We start from the raw sequence: 19,300 nt of genomic DNA, 5'->3' as shown, positions 1-19,300 counted from the left end.
TACTGACCAATTCACGGATGAGAACCCACAACGCCTGCGGGCGCCGAGCTGCGTCGCGTGATGCAACGCGTCGACGTGATTATACAGTATACCTTATATGAACGGCTCATCGAACGAGATGATCTGGACAGTGTGTCGTACAGTTGACATGCATACATGGACATATACATGCATACGAACATTTACGAAACACACATTCTGTCATCATATATATAAATATGTATGTACATTCAACCAATGCTCGGTGCCCATGCAGGTTGCGTTGCATTAGTAGCGGTGATAGCATCTCTAGGGAGAAAACCGCGGCTGGTTGTATGGACGGAAATTCATCGACATGTCTCATCGATACCTAAATCATTCTTGTTGGCAATAACCTAGAGAAAGAACTTTGAAACTCATTAATTTCGGGGAAGACCTCTTCGGCCGGGAGGCCGTGTACAATTTGTGCGTTCCTTTCTGCCGCACTCTACCAAAACCTCTCTGGAATACGATTCGGACAGCGAGTTTTCACTCCTCCGAAAGAACCCGCTTCAATGGATCACAAGCGCGACTTGGAAAGATGAAAGTCTGGACTACCGCAGCCTCTGAGAGCCGGGACTTTAAATCTCTATTGAAGAGGTCTCCGCATTGATTTCCCGATTTTCGCTCGCTGTCACCTGTAGATAAATTAATACGAGTTGGGATCTCATCATCATTGACCATATTCCTCTGAATAATATCACTGTACCTATGTGGCATTATCAGCGAACCTACAATTACTGATGATGGGCGAGACCACGTTCATTACCATGAATGGGAGTTATTCGACGCAATAATTCTCGGACTTCACTTTCAAAGGTTCGGTGATGGCCGATCTACATGTTGATATCTGTGGACCAAACAGCCCTTGATTAGAGAGCGTCCCGCGCCTCCCGAGCGGCCCGCAAGCCTGAAAACCCTTTGCGATCATTGGTGGCGAACTCACGTACATATCCTCTGGTTGGCAGCGAAAAGGGTAAATGAATTTGTAACGACGTAGACTGAAGAGCTCGAGTTTCGATGACGATGATGATAGCTACAGTGCGAGTCGAAGATCTCTCGGGTTGAGGCCCGCAGTACCGGTGGCGTGTTCGTCCGCAGCTGGCGCGGTTACCCATGTCGTTTGGGCGACCTTTGATGCAAGCCTTTGATGCAAGAATCTATGGCCCGTTCAGAATATCGCCGACTCTGTGATATGATTTTAAACCACGGGATTATTAGCCGGAGCATAGTGGTCGAAAATGGCCGGAGATAACGTCGGAGATATGACTGTGTTTGTCAACTGCTCCGTCAACTCTCTTTGATAAATAATCGGTGACTCATCAGCTTGAAACAGATCTCCCGACCGATCTACACCAGCGACATTATCGACGACAGTATTTGATATCATTTTACCTTCATCCTGATGATGATGATTCTAGCAGCAACCCTCGTATCAGAGAGTCTGTTCCTTTTTCCATTCATCATTCCGATTATTACGATTGATACGATTATTTATTACGATAACCAGTATTTAAAAAACACAATTATTTATTGTATCATATCAATCCGGCCGGTATTCGTGATCGCCGGCGACTAATGATTGAAACCAACGTTTGCTTTACACAAAGAAGACGTCGTTGAGCGGGGTCGTTTCAGACCCAGCGCTGCCCGTTTCAGATATAATCATATGGAAATATATTAAGGACCAGTAAGCAGATCGGCAAGTCAGTATTGACTCAGAGCAATGAGCAGCGTGACGAGAACCGAGGAACGAGAAGAAAACGTGAAATTAGGAAATCAAGTAGAAACCGTCTGACTTCCCGTGCTCAAATAATATTCACTGATTACGGGCTCTCGGAGCTGTTGAGTATAACATATACTGAGTGCACTTAAGTCCCGAGAACTCCAGGACAGGCTTCTCAACATTCCATCGGCGTGTTCTTCGTATGCCCCGTGCGTAAAAACGGATCTGAAACGCTGATATGATACATTCCGATTTCCTCTGTATTCGACTGTAAGTCAGCCCGGGAGCCCAATTCTCTTCCCTCCGATTTCTATCAGCCCTGTGCCCTCATTCGGGCGAAGTCGGAGGCTAACAGCACGACCATCCAAGAGGTAATCCTTGTGCACGATCTTAGCTCAGACCATGAGAACTCGTGGCGATGCACTTCGAACATGACGGAGTTTGTCTTCTCTTTGTCCTTCCCGGTCCCATCATGCTGTCATTGCAATCCTGATGGAGACATTGTTTGAACGCCGGAGCTCGAAAAGCGGCCTTCTTTACGTGGTTCACGGTCAACGTGCGGTGTGTATGTGCTTAGCCATCCACTGATTGACCTTGCAGGAACGTCAGCCCGTCGGCACGCTGGCACTCGACGTGCAATCGAGCTACGGCGATTTTTGTAGATTGACATATACGGTAGAAAAACGTCGAGCGATTGATCGACCGATGGAGCGATCCATTGAGCCGTTGATTGATCGATTGATCGAACGATACTTGGAAGGACCGACGGACATGTTGTAGTAACGTATGTACAAAGCGAAAACTGCAGCGGGATCTCTGAACTCGTTAGATAGAACGTCTTCACCAAGAACAACGGCAGCAGCACCACTGGTTTAAAGCAGCCAACGACTTCATCACGGCGACATTCTAAGAATTTCATTCGGCGGTAGAACGAGCACGAGGCCTCGTAGAGCTTGTATGATGCCTGCTCGAAAAATGAGACGGCGACGGGCGGCGTGACATCGCCGCCGGCTTGGGCCGACATCCATTCTCGTCGAAATGTGTCCTCGAGACATAAACGACATTAGAGCACGATAAAAAGTTCAAACTCCGACGAGAGGAACGCAGATCAAGGGAACGAAAAAAAAATCATTCGCGACTTCAATCCGCTAGAACAAATCCGCGCGAAATTTAAGGTGCTGAAGGCGTCAACGTTAACGGCGGCAGAGATTTCTTATAGCGCACACAGACGACATACAACCGAAAAAACGATGATCATCATGATGATGGAGTTAAGGAGAAATCAGGCAAGCGACCGATAACTCTGGAATGATGCGAGAAATAGAATACGGGAGTAATAGAAACGCGACCAACGTTAACTGGTTCAATGGTTCAAGAAAGGCTCTAGGGCGGACTTGAAACTCTGACACTCTGAGCGCACGGGCGAGATCAGCAGGTGACCGGTCATGAGATCTAAACCAACGCAACGTCATTCAATGAAAAACTTTGAATTACCTCTTCTTTTATCAGAACTCTCTCATAGGGGGTTGGCTCCTCCCAAGCTCTTCGCGAGTTCTCCGCAGCGGGGGAATCGCGGATCTCGATTCTGCTCATATCACGGCGGGGTATTGGAAGTCTACCCGAATATATTCTTTCTCCAATCCCGTATCTAGAGCTTCTTTCCATGAATCCGACTTTGGTAAAGATTTCTTGGAAACGAATTCGCTAGCGAGAGGGATTATTCATTTATCCTAACTTGTGAACGGGACCGATGCGTGTGTGACTGCAAGGATGCGCGTCCGTGCGTGCCTGTGCGCGTGGATAAGTATACGCGGGTGAATCACAGATTCGCCCCAGGAACCCAGCAAGAATAGCCCGTAGTTTGGAAAATGGTGACCGTCAGTGAAATGATCGTAGGTTTGACGTAGTTGAGGACGACGAAAAGGAACACCAACCAAAAGCTCTCGTCAGGATCGCTCCGATTTTCACGGAAGCGACAAGGATGACGATCATGATTACTTTAATGACTATTGTAATGGACCAGACGATGAATTCTGATCTTCGAACTGCAAGCTCGTTCGTTGTTCAAGGTCAGAGTGATCGACGAGCGAGAAAGAAGAGGCTACCGGCAAGTTTCTCCTCCTTCTCGGACCCAAACTCGATCCGATCATTCCGGCCCACATGTTCGAAAGCTCTGCGGACTGCCCGTTGTAGGTGACGATGATAATGATAAATGATAATAATAATGTGAAATGAAATGAGCGCCAGAGGGCGCGCCCGTGGACCAAATATCTCTGAGTTAACATCATCAACAACAAATATGAATAAAAATGACATCAAAAACATCAACAACTACAGGAACGGAATTGTAATATTTCGTTATGGAGACAATGGAGGAGATAATGATAAAAGCCGAAAAAAAAGATTGTAAGACGGAGACAAATATACAAAAATATATCTATACATTATTAAATAAACAACGCTCTGTGTTTTCAAACTCTGACCTCTACTTCTTTATATCATTGAGCCTTCCAAAGATCCACAGCAATCCGCCCTACCGGCCGAGATGCATCCTGGACGTCGAGCAGGATGGAGCCGCTAGGAGTCATGTGAGGTGGAGTTTTCGGGGGATTGAGCTGCTTTCCGGGAACGGGGATCGGAGTTGCTTCGGAGCGCTGCTGACCGGAAAGAAGAGCGCAGAGGGGAGAGCGGATACACGAAACTCGCGCGGCGAATCCTTGCCTGAGTTGTCCTCAACTTGGCACCAAAATAAAGTCGGGATTCGATCTCCGAAACACGGCTTCGCCGGAGGCGATACGTCTAAGCTCAGCCGCGGTGCACAGTGTCCACCTCTTATAGGCGAGGATTTCCAGGTCGGGGCAGGCGGGAGCGCAGAGAGAAAGAATGGACGGGAGTGAAAACATCAGGTCTCCCTCGGATCAGTAAATCTGAAAGGCGAAACAAGAGTGGCCCTCGTGCCGATGCACAGGACCTGTGAAGGTCGGCAAAGGGAGGATGATATGAGATCGGTGAGAGAAGGATGTGACATCTGAGAGGAAGTTTCTTATCTGATCTCGTGCGGAAGAGATTCGCAACAGTGTTTTCATCCAAGCTGGATCGACACATTCGCCCTCGATTGAGGTCCGGAAGCAGTCGAGTTGCGGAAGTATCAGCAATTTCTCTCGAAGGGTTCCAGGCACGCGAGTATTGAGAGGGCACGCGGAGACTTTTCCGTCCGCAGGAAGCCTGGCGAAGGAGAAACCATCCGAGCCGATAAGTTCACGTCTCCTATCCGACTCTCTTCTCAGTCAGGCCACCGAGACGTTGAACTACGATCATGGAGTGAGAGCTGATTCCCGGGATGTGTTGGAAAAATGAAGGGGATAGGAAAATGAGGGAGCGAGGATCGAGTTTTAACGGGAAAGCCAAGAGGCTCTTGATCATCCCACAGGGAGGGCCTCGAGACCATGCGGCACCATTCACCCTGACTGTCAGCGATCGTTGGAGACGGACTGTCGCTGTGCCAGAAAAAATTATGAGGGACTCCGGTCTCGAATTCACTAACTACAAGGTGGGGTCTATTGCCTTCAAGGGGAAGAAGAACGAAAACAATCAAGACTCCGGAGTAATGATAGGATCTGGGAGCAGTGAGATGAACATGTATATATGAATGCGTACCCACAACCCTGGGAACTCCTCTAGAATCAACGATGGAAGGCAGAAGCACCTTGTCTCCCGTTCGGGGGAAGCTATAGCCTTTAAACCCGTAGCACCTATTCGCGGCTCTGTTTGGAATCACGCTCCTTTCGCCAAGAAGGCCAGAGCGCATGAGCCCCGCTCTCAATGGGTTTTCGAAAATAAATTAGGGGTAAGTGTAGGTCTATCTACTGTTTGGAGTCTAGAATCTGAAGACAAGGAATTTTTCGACCTTCGAGATCGATGTAGAGTTCCAGTCACCAGTCTTATATTCAGAACCTTACTCCGGCCCTCCGACTCGTGGAGCCATAAGCTGAGAGAGATCTCCCGGGGCGATGTTTCATCCTCCCGCGAAGACATCGAGTCCGTCATCGTGTTCCCTCCTCGAACGACCTCGTTGGGGCGGCTCAATGATCCGAGCCAGATGAAAGAAAGAGGTTCAGAACGACGCTACGTTTCGATGTGGACTCGGAGGATATGAGGTCAACGCTTCCCGAAGTACCGAGTGCCGTTCTTGCTCCTCGGAGTCCTTGTCCGCTTTCAGGGTGAATGCTTCCAGGGTTCTCGGCCTCCACGGCCCTTCCACCTGGGAAATCGATGACTTGAACGGGCTCCCATTCGCTTCGATCTTCCGCATTTCTACGCCCCGTTCGCAGTCTGACACGGCCACGGACTTCAGCTGTCCGTGAGATATTCCGACTTCCTCTCATTTCAGTTGAGCAGCGGAGCGAGTGCGCGACTCGATCCGGTGAGTGCATGATGCGTAGTAGCAGCTCTATCGCGATCACAGCGCTGTTTACGAAAGTGGAGCCTCTCGATCCGATGCATGCCTGCGCGAGGGCCTAGGATTGGATTATCCCAAGCTTTAATTCTTACCCCTTGTTTTGCACATGAGACGTGAGGGACCAGCCCCGTGAATCGGCCTATCAGTTTTGCTCGGAGCGCTCGGAGACTCAGGAATCGGTGAGAAAGCGACCGCTTGAGGAGCGTGATTGGTTTCTCAAATAAGGAGGCACGTCTCAAGAAGGAACAAATTATTTATTTCCCAATAATCTCCCTGGCTCAGGAATCTCCATGTCCTCCAAGAGACTTTCAGGGTCGGGACCGATCGCAGCAACATACTTCATCAATGGAATCGTGTGATTGTGCAACGAATGCTTGCTATGGTCGTGGCTGAGCAGCTTCGCGTGAGTCAAAGCCACCCGTTTGACGAGAACTTTCATAAGCTGTTTGATTTCTTTGTCATGATCTGGTTCGAGATCCATCTTCCCTCCGGGTTGGAATTTGGAGGTGAATTCGTCAGCAAACCAAACTCCGTGTCGCTTCTTCGTCTCCGCGAGACCATGTTTGTCCAGGTCAGCCCGCATCTTCGACACCAGAGACTTTATCTCTCCGCACGGTAGGATGCAATCTTCGTGAGCGAGCATCACTTCTGGGAAATACAAGCCGAAGACGAAAGCAAGCGGAAAAAATGCCAACATCTCGCCAGCATGCCCGACGGACGAGCGAAGCAACTCCACTTTGTTCTTCACTCGAGATTGGAGGGGACAAGCGGGAATCCGATTTCGGCATGCGCCAAATATAGTCGGGAAGTGAAACTGAAGAGAGAGTCCTTGTTCATTGAGCTATAGGGGTCTTCAGCCTCCCCTGTCGATAAAGACTCCCTGTGAAACTCCAGTCCGATCATTCTTGCGTTGCTCCGCTCTCGAATGTCGGAATGCACTAGAGTTGCTTCGTCTTGTGCAACTTTATCCCCAGGCTCACAGACGTCATTGGAAGCGGTCACGGAGCAAAGAACTCTGTCATCGGCGCTCTCATTAGACTCCTATCATCGCCCATCAACTTCCAGAACTCGTTCCTGCGGATGGGCGGCGGGCGAATTCATGATGCGTGGCTAGATGATAGCTGCAATTTCGAATCCCGGATCCCAAGCGATCGATACGTTGATTTGAAGTGAGCGTAGAGCTCCCTGTAAGTGCGAGGTAGCGTAATTCACCGCAGTCTAGCCAGGGAAATAGCTCACCAGGTCCACGCTCGATTGATGATTCTCTTGGGAAAACTGTCTATCTTTTCTACGCAGCAAGGTCAAACGTCTGGTCTCAACGACACTGCTCATGAAGGGGAAGAAATGGTGAATGGGTCCATTCGTCGATTCCGTGGAGCGTTTGCCTGCGACGGGATGGCAGAACATTGTCGAGCGGGTGTATAGCACATGCGGCCACGGGAAAATTCCAGGAGGGATAAGGGTTTTCCTAACAGAGGTTTCGGCTATGTCCGCTCTCGCTTTTGAGCCCACCAGCATCTCCGTAGCTAGATTCCCTCCTACTGGCGTCGTCGAAAGAAACTAGCTCTATCCGCTCCCCTCGTTGCTCAATCTATATTAGTCTCTGCCATCGCTTCTCGCTAAGGTGAACCGTGGGTTAGCTCGGAGGCATTCGAGAAAATGAAGAGAAGCCGTCGACTGAAAACCTCTGCTTTCAGTCAGCCTCCTCCAAACGTCGACGTTCCCCACATGAAAAGTCTGTGGAATCACCCCGGCAACGATCGGCGAATGCCGCCTCCCCTCTTCTCGCATATTCCCTACCCTCCTCGAACCTGCCCCCATGCCATCGCATTGCTCGAAACCCCGGTGTTCGCCCGGGCGACTAATGCTCCCTCTTTTTCCTCACCGCCCGTCATCGTTCAGTCAATTTCTTGGGTATGGCAGGCTTTGCGCTTGTCCATGAATATATGTGCCAGCATTCTTCTTGCGTTTATACGACGAGTAATCACGCCGATGCTGCACCACAGCAGTATTCCGTTCTCGGAATCACGGAGAGGAACGAGGAACGAGAGGGCAGAGACGACACGATTCAAGGAAAATATTTTTTTATACCCATGTATAAGTTTCTCTAGGATTCTACCCACACGTAGAAATGACATGAGTATGTGTGAATAAACATTTGGTAAGGAGCAGTTACTTGAATACTCGCCTACTTACTTTGCGGAGGCTGTTCGCAGCGGAGGAACTCATCACCGCGCATCCGAGGTGATTATCATGGAAGAATCCGACGGATTCAGAAATAGTACCACCAATGGCGCAGTCCTCCCCTTCTGAGCCCTCTCAAAAGTCGACACAATTCGTCATGCAGTGGTCACGGAAGCTCGGATCTACATATAGCGAGAGCGAGTCGACCGAAGGTTGCAAGCCCGCAATCGCTTTCCGAAGCTCTTGATTACTCCGATTCTTTTTGGATCAGCGGAAACAACCGGCTAATGATGAAATGTCCCATGTGGCCTGCTTGGAAGCCCTCCCGATAGCCAGGCGTCGATCTCTCAGATTCAGACGGCTCCACCAATGATTCAGCTATATTCAGCTGTACGAGGACTACACAGATTCCTGATACCAGATCCCAACCTAGAATCAGGGGCGTATCCTCCTCTGTGCTATCGTGATACCACCCTTGCTGTCCCTCGAGCACTTCGAAGAGCAGAAATTCCGAGACCTGTTGGCGGGTGCCGCGATGATTCCGAGACTAGAAGAGGATCGTGAATTTGTACCGAAAAGGCTTCAGGCCGGTGCGTAGCAGCCCCCGAGAAACACGTTCGATGCCCTGCCCCCTCCGCCTGACCGTGATATCGCGGTGGATTCGCACCTCCCAGCGCTCACCCTGCTTCTCAGAGTCAAAGCGTCTCACAGGGCAAAGAGCTTAAGCCGCGGAATCTTCCGTCAACCCCAGGGACTAAACGGGTCTGGAGAGACTAAAAGCCAGTCCTTCAGAGAAAATTCTGCCAGAGATTCTTTCCCCTGCAGAGCCGCGAGAGCGAGACTCAAAGACACTGCTCGACGATGGAGAGTGCCAGATATTCCGCCCTTGCTTCGACGAAGTGGAGCGCGACGGTGAGGACACAGCACGTCAATAGACCGGAGAATTGTCGCTGGCAGCATGGAATGTAAAACAGAACTGAGTCACTACGCCGCGGAGAAGAAGATAAGTCGGGTCATGCGGAGTTGACATATTTCCACGAAGACTCGGAGAACTCGAGTCCAGACACGTTTGAATGATCGATTCAGAATTTGACCGGGGCGGTATACGCTATACGCATGGGTAGATGAACGGGCAATGCGGGATCAATGCATGTACGCCCGCCGATCACGCATGCGAGGACCACGTCCAGATTGTCGCTCCGGAGTCGCCATGGAGAGAGGGAGGGGTCGTGGTGCTCGCCTCCATGGTTCAATGGAGCCGGCAATGTACACCGGACAGCGAGGGACATCTCAACATCATGCATGCAACACTCAAATATATCAGCGAAATAATGAGACCGGGTCTGTCTCATCTGATCGTTTGAGTTCCAGACGGCCCGTGACAGGATCGAGGACAGGACAGAAAGTCTCGGCCGTGACACCGAGAATGGCGTGATCTGCAGACTAACACAGATCGACTGCGATAAACGCGAACTGACTAACGACCCAGGCTTCCACTGATTGAATTGATGTTCGCCCTCTGAGCTGGATATAGCCGTTCCGAAGAGGAATCACTACCTTTCCAGGCAGCATCGGAAGGAGGAAAAGCCTTACATTTCTCAAAACCCGCTAAACAAATTCAAGGAGAACGGACGGGGAACTACTCTACGTAGAAGAAGGCAGCTTCGACTTATGGAATCCCGTACCAAATGCGAAAGGGCATTCATTCGTTCCGGAAGATGAACGTGTGTCAGGAATGACGGCTATAGATGGGCGCATGCCGTTCCGCTCGCAAGACTTATGAAAGCCGGGTCGCTGCAGTCGGATTTACAGTTTCGAGAAAGGCGAAAGTGGGGTTCATTTGACCTTCCCCGAAACAAAATGTACTGACAAGCATCACCAGCCCACGGGAGACCACGAAATCCTTTGACTTCGGGACCTCACCCGTCTCAGGCTGAGACCTGTCCCATCGGGGAATCCTGGGGACGAGTTATTCGCCACATGGTCGAAGGGCTCGCTGAACCCAGGTCCAACCTTCCGTGCACGTCCTCGCAAGCCGGGTCGGCCTCCTCCTTCGTCTATGTCGGGTGACGTGCGAATTGTTGTCATCACCGACGGCGACAGACCCAGGGGAAGGCCGGACAGGCCTGTTCAATGTTTTTATCATCGTCTTCGGAAGTCCCATCATTGAGCGCCGCATAAGGACCGACGAACCCCTTTCGCTCTCCGAAGAAAACCCACGAAGACCTCTCCCCTTGGAGAAATCCCTCAACTTGTCCCTGATCGATTAAGATCACTTTTTCATACAGGAGTCCTTCAACTTTATCATCGACTTCTTCGCATATCGGAGCGTCGAGATCGGATGCAGATATAAGACCACACGTATGCATGAAACTCCGTATATATTTGCCATGTTTGTATATATGTATGTATAGGGTACCATTGTTTTCCATGTCGAGGACTGCACCTCATCAGGTAACTTTAGCGGAAGTTTTCCGTAAACAGGTATTGTATATTGACTCTCCAAACAGAACTGTCTCGTATAAGCTATTTGTCCTATTTCCAACACTCGATGATTCGATTGGCGGCATGGTCTTCACAAGACCACGTGAAGGCTTCTCACACGCATGGTCTTCTCAATTGACACTCCATCCACGAGATTGATTAATTTCTTTCGCGTCATTTCTCTTATCAAACGTTTCATAATATAAACTCTGTATCAAGGTGAATCGTTGCTACCCCATTGCACTAGTAGGACACCTTGACAAAGAAAAGAGGCTTGTACAAAAGTTCCAGGAAGAGTTCTGGAGCATCCTCCGAGCCGAGCAACGAATCTCTCCAATTCCGAGATTTGAGCTTAGGGAATCTCTCCAACTTATTCCTCGCGTTTCCCCCCGGCACCGACCACAATGACTTAATCGCGCTTCGTATCCGACGCTCGTCTTCATTCTACATCCATTTGACTGATCACCGTTCTCGCAAAATCTGCAATATCATTGTCCTTGTTCTTCTTCAGGAACTCGGTGTCTAGAAGCTGACGGTACTTCGCTCGGTTCTCGCGGTTCTTCTGCAAACTAGAAGCGAGGGGGTCAAAACTCAATCGGGACACGGAGCATTCTAGGGGAATTATCCCAGGTGAATCGGATTAACAACATTCCAAGAAAGAAAATAGCGACTCCAATGAGACAACTCACCAGAGCTCGATGAAAACTTCGTATTCCTTTGAGAACTTCCCCGGAGGGAGTCGAGGTGGTTCGCTCTGCACAACCTGTTTAAGTTGCTCGAACACATTCCTTATTGTCGGATACGGGAATCGTCCAATCGAGAGCTCGACCTGGAAGGACGTCGTTTGCGGACTCGACTTATTTGTGACTTGAGTTATTTGATCCGGCTTTTCCATCATCAGATTTAGTTTAGCTTAAAACATTATCCAACTCAGTTTAGCTTCATCTATCATAGATCCAGATCGGCTCACCATCGTTATTCCCAAGCTCCACACATCAGAACGAACATCGTACGGTACTATCACTTCAACTTCGATGCGCTCGGGCTGGAAAAACGACAAGGGGCGATATTGATCACGAAGACTCTCGAAAATATCAGAAGTGCCGGCGATGTATTTCGTCCATCATTTTTCTACCCTTGCCCATAAAAGAAGGCACCGCACGGGAGACGAATCAATACGAGCACTATTTCTCACCGGCATGTATGGTTTGCAGCCGAGATTGCTTTTGGCAACTGAATCCACCATGTGGCCCGATATCCCGAAATCGCATAGCTTGACAGCTCCCTGAGCGTTAATGAGGACGTTCGATGGTTTGACATCCCTGCAACAGAGAAGGGATGAAGACCTGTCGCATCGATCTCGGACGGCGTTTCAAGGTCGTATCGTAAATCGTGAAAAGCGAGCAGGATATCACGCTAACCTGTGCATTATGTTGTGTCTTTCTTTAAGGTAGTCTAAGGCCGTCACGATGCTGAAACTAATCCGTCCCAGAACGTTCTCGGGAATCTCGCCGCACTGTGCAAAAGCGGCCTTGTAGAACTTGTCCAATGAAGTATCCATGACCTCCATACAAATCCAGATGTCGCCCTCCCGGAAGAACGCGCCGTAGAAGCGTACTGTATATTCACACGAGGCTTTCATGCTGACGTTCAATTCCATGAGCGCGGTACGCTTCTCATTTTCATTCAATGTGAATGTGATCCGTTTGACGGCCATCAAGGTCCCAGTTGGTTTGTGCCGCATTCGCTCTACGATTCCATAGGCCCCTCGTCCCAGCTCTTCGAGTGTTTCAAGCTCATCGGCCCCTACTGTGAATTGCTGGCCTTCGAGGACAATCAGAGCTGACGACTCGAGATTCGCCGGTGCTCTGTGAAGACGAATTCAGGATTACGCTCACGGAATCGGGGAGCTCTTGCTCAAAGCCTCTCGTTTCGACTGTTCGTGAGATATACGTTTCGTAAGCTGGCGATCCGACGGAAACTTACATATCTTGCGTGGGCGGCGGTTGCGCGTCCGGAATTGAGAACTTCGGGACCGCATTCCTCTTCTTTCCTGAAATAAGGTTTGATCATCCACTATAAATTCTGCCTCTGGGGCTGCTATATTCGTTGCTAGAATCGAGGTTTCCCGGGAAATTGATATAATCGAGCCCCTACTGTAAGTCGATTGAGTTAGCAGCGGATTCCCTCAATCCCGATCCACACGGATGAGTTCAAACTCGATCAGGTGAATGCGAATCAAACTCGAGAACTCTCATTTTTCCACCTTATCGGCCAAGCGAGCTGCACAGATTGTTTGTTTCGTCGTTCCTAATCACTCGCCACATATCTCTTTCTATCAGCGCCGTGATTTGCGCCTCCTGCTCGAAGGATTATTCGATTCATGCCCGTCGACAGTGTCTCCAGCGAGAGTCAGGGTTCGAGTTGGGAGCTCCGCTATTGCCCCAGAGATGCTGATCGAGCCCTCGACGACCAGTGTATCTGGACGTGGGCTCCCCGACAAGACCACAGTAACACGCGTTAAAATAATCACGAGTTCCGTCCACCGATTCTGAAGGCATAATTCCCTGCGATCAACCTCGGAAAAGGAATGCCTCGCAGGATGTTTATCAACAAGCTCTCAAAGACTTGCCGAGAGCCGAGAGATATCAAACCCGAGTTTTATAGGAAGTAAACAGATCAAGTAGATACTGGAGCTCGGGAGAGGGAATATACGGCATAAACACGTAGTAGGTGATCTTTAATCACAAAGATGGAGAAGGACAAGAGCGTCAATAATGTGTGGACACTCGAATCGATGTTGACGCGAAGAACAAAAGCCACTCTGTGGAGAGATACAGGGGGATGGAGACTACGCGACGACAGATTCGATTTTTCTTCGCGATTCCTTGCTTCTCCCGCGAATTTCGGTACCGGAACGTGCTTTTTCCCAGTTCGATCAGCTTGGAGATTCTACCATGCGAAGAAATTCAAAACGGACATGACCTTGACTCCTGCATCAGAGTCTCATGACGAGAGGCCGTCGCCGAGGGAGCTGCGGAAACGGTGGAGTCGGATGTTTTCGAACCTGCCGTCTGACCTCGATGACTTGCTCATTACATGAATTCATTACGCCATGAATTCGCCGAAAGCTCGGGTCGGAAAATTGCGGTCAGGAGTTGATGTCCAGGACCAGGACTTTTGACGCAACGCAGCGAGAGATTCCGGTCACAAGCCGATTCGACATCGTCATGTCTCATTTCCGAATCGTTCGAGGATCGTCCTCAGATACACGAGCTCCTCCCCCAGCGCACCGTCGGTCGTTCCATAGAACCTCGCACTGAGACTGATCGCTCTGGTTTCGGGTCGGATCGCTCTCGATACCCGCTGATAATTCCACAAAGGAGGAACGCCGCTCCGAGTTCGTTGACCTAACCTGGAGATATTCGAACAGGTCTTCCACTCGACATTATTCACTAGTAGTAGATAAAAGAGCCGCCGGGCGATTCCTTTCGAAAGGGTTAAGCTTTCTCCACTCTGACTTTTCACCGAGCTCTCCTGCTCCGCTGCCGGTGTCAAAGACCTCTCACGGCCTTCTCAGCCTCGGATTTCGAGCGCGAGATTCCGAGTGAAGATCCCGGAGTCACTCGAGAGCAGGAAGTATTCAGGAAGAGGCGCAGGCGGCTCAAAGGAGAAGCTCTTCGAATGTCGAATGGTAGTCGCGTTAGAGCGATTAGGTCGCCGCAACAAACAGCACGGTAACCTCACTCTCGTTCCTAGCTCTAAATGTGGACGTATAAGGGAAACCCTAATAGAGTGAAAACCGTCGGTGAAAGTGGTCCATTCACTCACCTGGTCGATTCATTGTGCGTTGTGATCACTTGAGCGGGAGCTCAGGAGCATTTTAGGTGCTCCTAGGCTGAGCCTCTAGGACGACTGGCCTCTTTCCGAGGAGCCTTGAAACAGGTTCCCTGCGGCTTAATCACTATGTCTCGACGAACAGTGTCGGCGGATTCCACAGAGGAGAAACAACAAGCCGTCACAAAGTTCCGGTCCGCGTGATCGAAGGAACGGACTGAATGTCCGAACACAAGCAGAGCGAGAAAAACGTCCCCTGGGTTTGATTGTCGTTCGCCGTACCAGAGGCTCTCGTCGTAGACAGAAGAGACACAGTGTGGTCTCGACTCGTCGTCGGCATACACGACAAAATATCAACAACGCACCCACCGCCGATGATGACCGACACACTAGCAGACGTGGAAGCCTTCATGTACGGCCGTACGATTGTATAGCGTCTCCTACGCGCTGCCCACTGCTCTCGGTACAGCGTATAATTGTGTGTCCGTTACGCTCTCGATCGAGAACCCTAAGGTAGGAGGCGGGGAAAACTTCCACGAAAACGAAATCGGTTGACGGGAGAGCGTATACGATGATGCTGATGATCTTTGTCGTGAGCCTGGACAGGCGGTCCTCCCCTCGGTTGTCGTTTTCCGATCTTTTGGCGACATGGTCGTTGAACCGCACCGAGTTAAGATCCCGCCGGAGGAACATTACATCCGGATCGTGGAAGATCAAGCCTGAATCAAGCCGTACTCTGGGACACACTTGGCAGCATCTTGATTCTCTTGGATCCCGCCTGCATGACAAGCTATCATAAACCATGTTTTCCACGCAGAATCGCTCGCCCTATTGGGCAACACGAGCCGCGAAGTCGTGTCTCCATCCGTTACCGAGATATCGTGGTCTATGGTCACCGTTCGATTCCCCGCCCGCTTCTCCGCGAGGATCGATTCTGCAGGATATTCTGCTTCGATCACGACTCCAGGGGCTTCATGAATCCGAGGACGAGGATGTCGAGCGAGTCGAAGCGGTCATTGGGCAAGTGTGATGTGTCGTATAATGTACAACGTATCCGAGAATCGTCACGGCCAATCGAGCTCGATCAGTCCCAAGAGCGTGGAGAGCCCCCCCACTCTGTTGTCACCGCATGATTCCTTCCTTATCGACTCCTCGATTTATTGGGACCGTGTAGGACGAGTTTTCTCGAGCATCGACCAGTACCCCACCTGCCCTCCTCCATTGGAAGATGTCCTGTTCGAGGAAAGCGATGGTGGAAAGCCAGCATCGACAATCGCGATTTCCCGCGTTTTCAATGATTCACCAATCACCAACGATCCGTTCCGGGAGGTCAGGTTCTTATTTTTCTGAGTCAAGTACCAACATGGTGATCTCTATCGTTGCTTACGCTTAGAGCTGGCATATTCCTTTGAGCAGACAGATGAAAACTATCCTGGACGGTATCCGGTCCCTAGCATTGCATGCATTTTTATATTGGCAAGAGCGATGGCGGGAGCAGAGCGATTGAGCCTCGAACTAGAAACGCAAGGGACACACCGTGCGATCAGACGAGCGGCATAGCCAAGGCGGAATGGAGCGGGAATGTATACAAGAGTATTGAGAGAAATCAATTTTCACAGCGCTGTGTTCAACTACGCGGCTACATCGCGCTACTCTGTGGGCGAGTTCGGGATCACATAGAAGTTCCCACCGAGATTTTGGAACTCCCGAGGATTTCCAGAATCATTGATCGGGCTCTAAGGAAACATCATAAGATTCTTTCCTGCGAAAAGTCCTGTCTTCTCATTCACTGCAGAATGCGCAGAGACTTATAAAGTTTTGTCACGAATGTGAATGACCTAGTCACTCAAGAGCCGCGGTCTCTCCGACTTATTGTAAATTCGTTCTGAGTTACATCTCTGCCGATAGCTCAGACTGGAGGCGGCCGTGAACTTGATTGATTTGGACTAAACTGTTTATCGTGGTCACCATCACCATCGACGATCCAACACCGTGGGCTCTCAGACCGATCGGCGATATCTATACGGTAGTGACCGAGAACTCTGGTCTCCTCGACGGACAATCCGCGGATCCCGTAAACAATGCCGTGGGCCGAGATCAGTTTTTTAGCGCCAAAGAACGCCGATTCGGTATTTGCCGATATTGTTGCACTAGGCGAAAAATGTGGCCAGATCGAATTTTCGCGAATCCTCGCTCTCTCTGCGGGCGCGAAACAAAATTGTTCAGACCAGTCCACATCATGGTGAATTTGAGGTTTCTAGGGTCGGAAGCCGTCAGGTGAACTTTTACCACGAAATGTGATCTGAAGTCATCTGCAAGATACATCCAGGGTACTCCGGGAGACCGAGGGAGATTTCGCTTCCTAAACTGGTAAGCGAGCAAAGCACTTGTCGAATCTCATTGCTCATCGGGACCCAAGGGGGGACGGAGTGTCGACTTTTGTTGTGGATTCGTCAAGATTGATTCTGCACCTCACACTCCTCGAATTACACACCTCTCGTGTAGTGTCAAGTTTCGAGTTCATCTTCGTTCCGCAGCGCTCCGTGGACAATTGTATGGGCTGCTGATTGCTACTAGTTCAGTGCCATATGTCAGTGCGACGGCAGCGTTGCTCCGAGAAAACGCCCCATTCAAGTGTCTATTTGATTTGAGTGAGCAAGCGAGCGGGCGGGCAGGCGCGCGAGTTCGCACCCAGATCCCGACACCCTTGTTAACTCTGTACGCAGTCTGTTGCCGAGCGAGCCAGTAGGAGAACAGCAGGACCAACAGGCGAGCAGGAGGACAGGAAGACGCTCCTCGTGTCCCGCTCCTTTTTTCGTTTGGATGTCGAGACTCCTTTCGAAAGTTACGATCGTATTACGACTAATGCGGGTGGTCGAACCACAATACGCACCTTGATGAGGCGGAGAATGTTGTCACTGACTCGCCCAACACGTCTGAATGCTTCCGTTGATTGACGCTTCGCGGTGAATCCGAGAGCGACGTGCCTCCGACAAGCGAAACCAGGTGCCCCATCGTCCCGTAAGAAATACAAGGATTCGGCTTGCCTCCGAGGCTTCCGCTCCTCGGGCAAGCTCCGATCTATTCGGATCCCCAGAGGGGTCATTTTAAGTTGTCTCGAACATGGGAACGGGACCCTAAATTTAAAAATTTGGAGACCCTAAAAAAAAAAAATCCGAGACCCTAAAACCGCGTAATTTCTGTTTTTCGCTCATAGTCCAGCGAGATGTGTATCCTTCCGTGCCGCACCGCATGTGATCCGAGCTCAAAGAATCTCCATGACTTGCATCGCCTGAATCAACACTTAGCTCCGTCTTCCAAAGCTTCCTTGTACTTTCCGTGACTGGAAAGATGGGGACACGCTGATCGAGACGGACAGAGTGCCCGCAGTTTTTTTAGACCGAATCAACGCACAAGTCATGTGGACCCTAAGATCTCTAGTCCTCTTCGCGGCGGTAATTTTTCCGGCGCGATCACAGGAGGATCATGGCGGAGGATCATATAATTCGTGGAGTTATTCGAGTCACGAAGGAAATGGTGGACAAACTTTCACCTGGACTGAGATAGTCACCGAAACGGTAATTCAAAATAATTGGGGTTCGGGCGGAGGTTCACACGGTGGCGGCGGCAGCGGTGGATACTCGTGGAATTCGGGTTCCTCGATGGGTGGAGGCGGTTCCGGCGGCTACATGGTGAAGAAAAAGGTGAGTCATCTACACAGTACGGATTCCGGGAAGACCTCTTCCCTTGACTCGAGTTCAGGAGCAAGGAGTATTTTCAATAGATCGAAAGTAAGAACGCGCGTCTCTTGATTGATCATTTTCCGCCCTGAATCCGCGAAGGTACCCCCGTCGGGCGGAGGAATGGCTGTGAGGAGACAAAGTGGAGGGATGGTTCAAGGGCAGATGGCCGCCCCGGTTGGTCAGAGAAGGGTGGCAGGTTACCAGATGGTTCCAGCCGCGAGCGCCGGTATCACGACTGGAATGACGAGCGGCGGCGTCGTGCCTGTTGGCATAGGAGGTACTTCGATGCTGACCAGAGGATCAACCGGCCTGGGCTCACTCGGAATGACAAGCGCGATTTCATCGGGAAGAGGTACAGGCGCAGTTGTAATCGGCAAGTAATCGTCACGGAGTTTGTTGTTTCTCAGCCCACGCCTCGATGAAAAAAATTGGAATTTCGAATGCCTGAAATAAATAGGATTCAAGTGGGATATTCAGCTGATTGTCGTCCCTTCCGAGAGAGAGCGGAAGAGCATAAACTCCGAGAGTGGGCAAAATATTCATTCATTTACGGGAATTACTCGAGCGTAATGGTGCCCGGGACGAGGCCGACGCGAGAGTAGGCTTTCGAGGGAACCTTTCTTTGCCCTTCGCCACGGAGATTCCCCGACTCAGTCAGTCAGATGGATACCCCAGTCCAGTTGAGCCTGCGCCAGCGGGGGCACGAATAATACGCATCTGCCTATCACCACCGCTCACATCGATATCGGGGCAGGACGACTCCGGCACTGACCGATCGAGGCGGTCTTGATGAGGTATTGACTCGAAATCGCTGGCGTAGTTAAGTGTGAAGCTGCCCCGGATCTCCGG

General features: G+C 50.4%; 1 protein-coding gene across 1 annotated transcript; it reads right to left on the bottom strand.

The window, feature by feature from the left end:
- Positions 1–10,753: 10,753 nt before the first annotated feature.
- LOC100908803 (dual specificity mitogen-activated protein kinase kinase 6) lies at positions 10,754–15,049 on the bottom strand. The gene is made up of 7 exons (XM_003745468.2): positions 14,703–15,049; positions 12,858–12,924; positions 12,293–12,739; positions 12,067–12,193; positions 11,842–11,916; positions 11,561–11,700; positions 10,754–11,440 (listed from the first exon to the last, which is right to left on the bottom strand). Exons 1-7 carry the CDS (start codon positions 14,713–14,715, stop codon positions 11,311–11,313), a joined length of 999 nt encoding a protein of 332 aa, XP_003745516.1. The 5' UTR covers positions 14,716–15,049; the 3' UTR covers positions 10,754–11,310.
- Positions 15,050–19,300: the final 4,251 nt, after the last annotated feature.

The sequence above is a fragment of the Galendromus occidentalis genome, unplaced genomic scaffold, assembly GCF_000255335.2.
Source record: "Galendromus occidentalis unplaced genomic scaffold, Mocc_1.1 scf7180000077484, whole genome shotgun sequence".
Lineage (NCBI taxonomy): Eukaryota > Metazoa > Arthropoda > Arachnida > Mesostigmata > Phytoseiidae > Galendromus > Galendromus occidentalis.
This window is presented reverse-complemented; position numbering and strand designations above follow the sequence as displayed.

What these genes read in the sequence shown, in the direction of transcription:
- LOC100908803 (XM_003745468.2), bottom strand. An exon ending in CCGCCGCCCACGCAAGATAT is followed by an intron (nt 12,740 to 12,857) that starts GTAAGTTTCCGT and finishes TCGTCTTCACAG; the next exon opens with AGCACCGGCGAATCTCGAGT. An exon ending in AGACACAACATAATGCACAG is followed by an intron (nt 12,194 to 12,292) that starts GTTAGCGTGATA and finishes TCTCTGTTGCAG; the next exon opens with GGATGTCAAACCATCGAACG.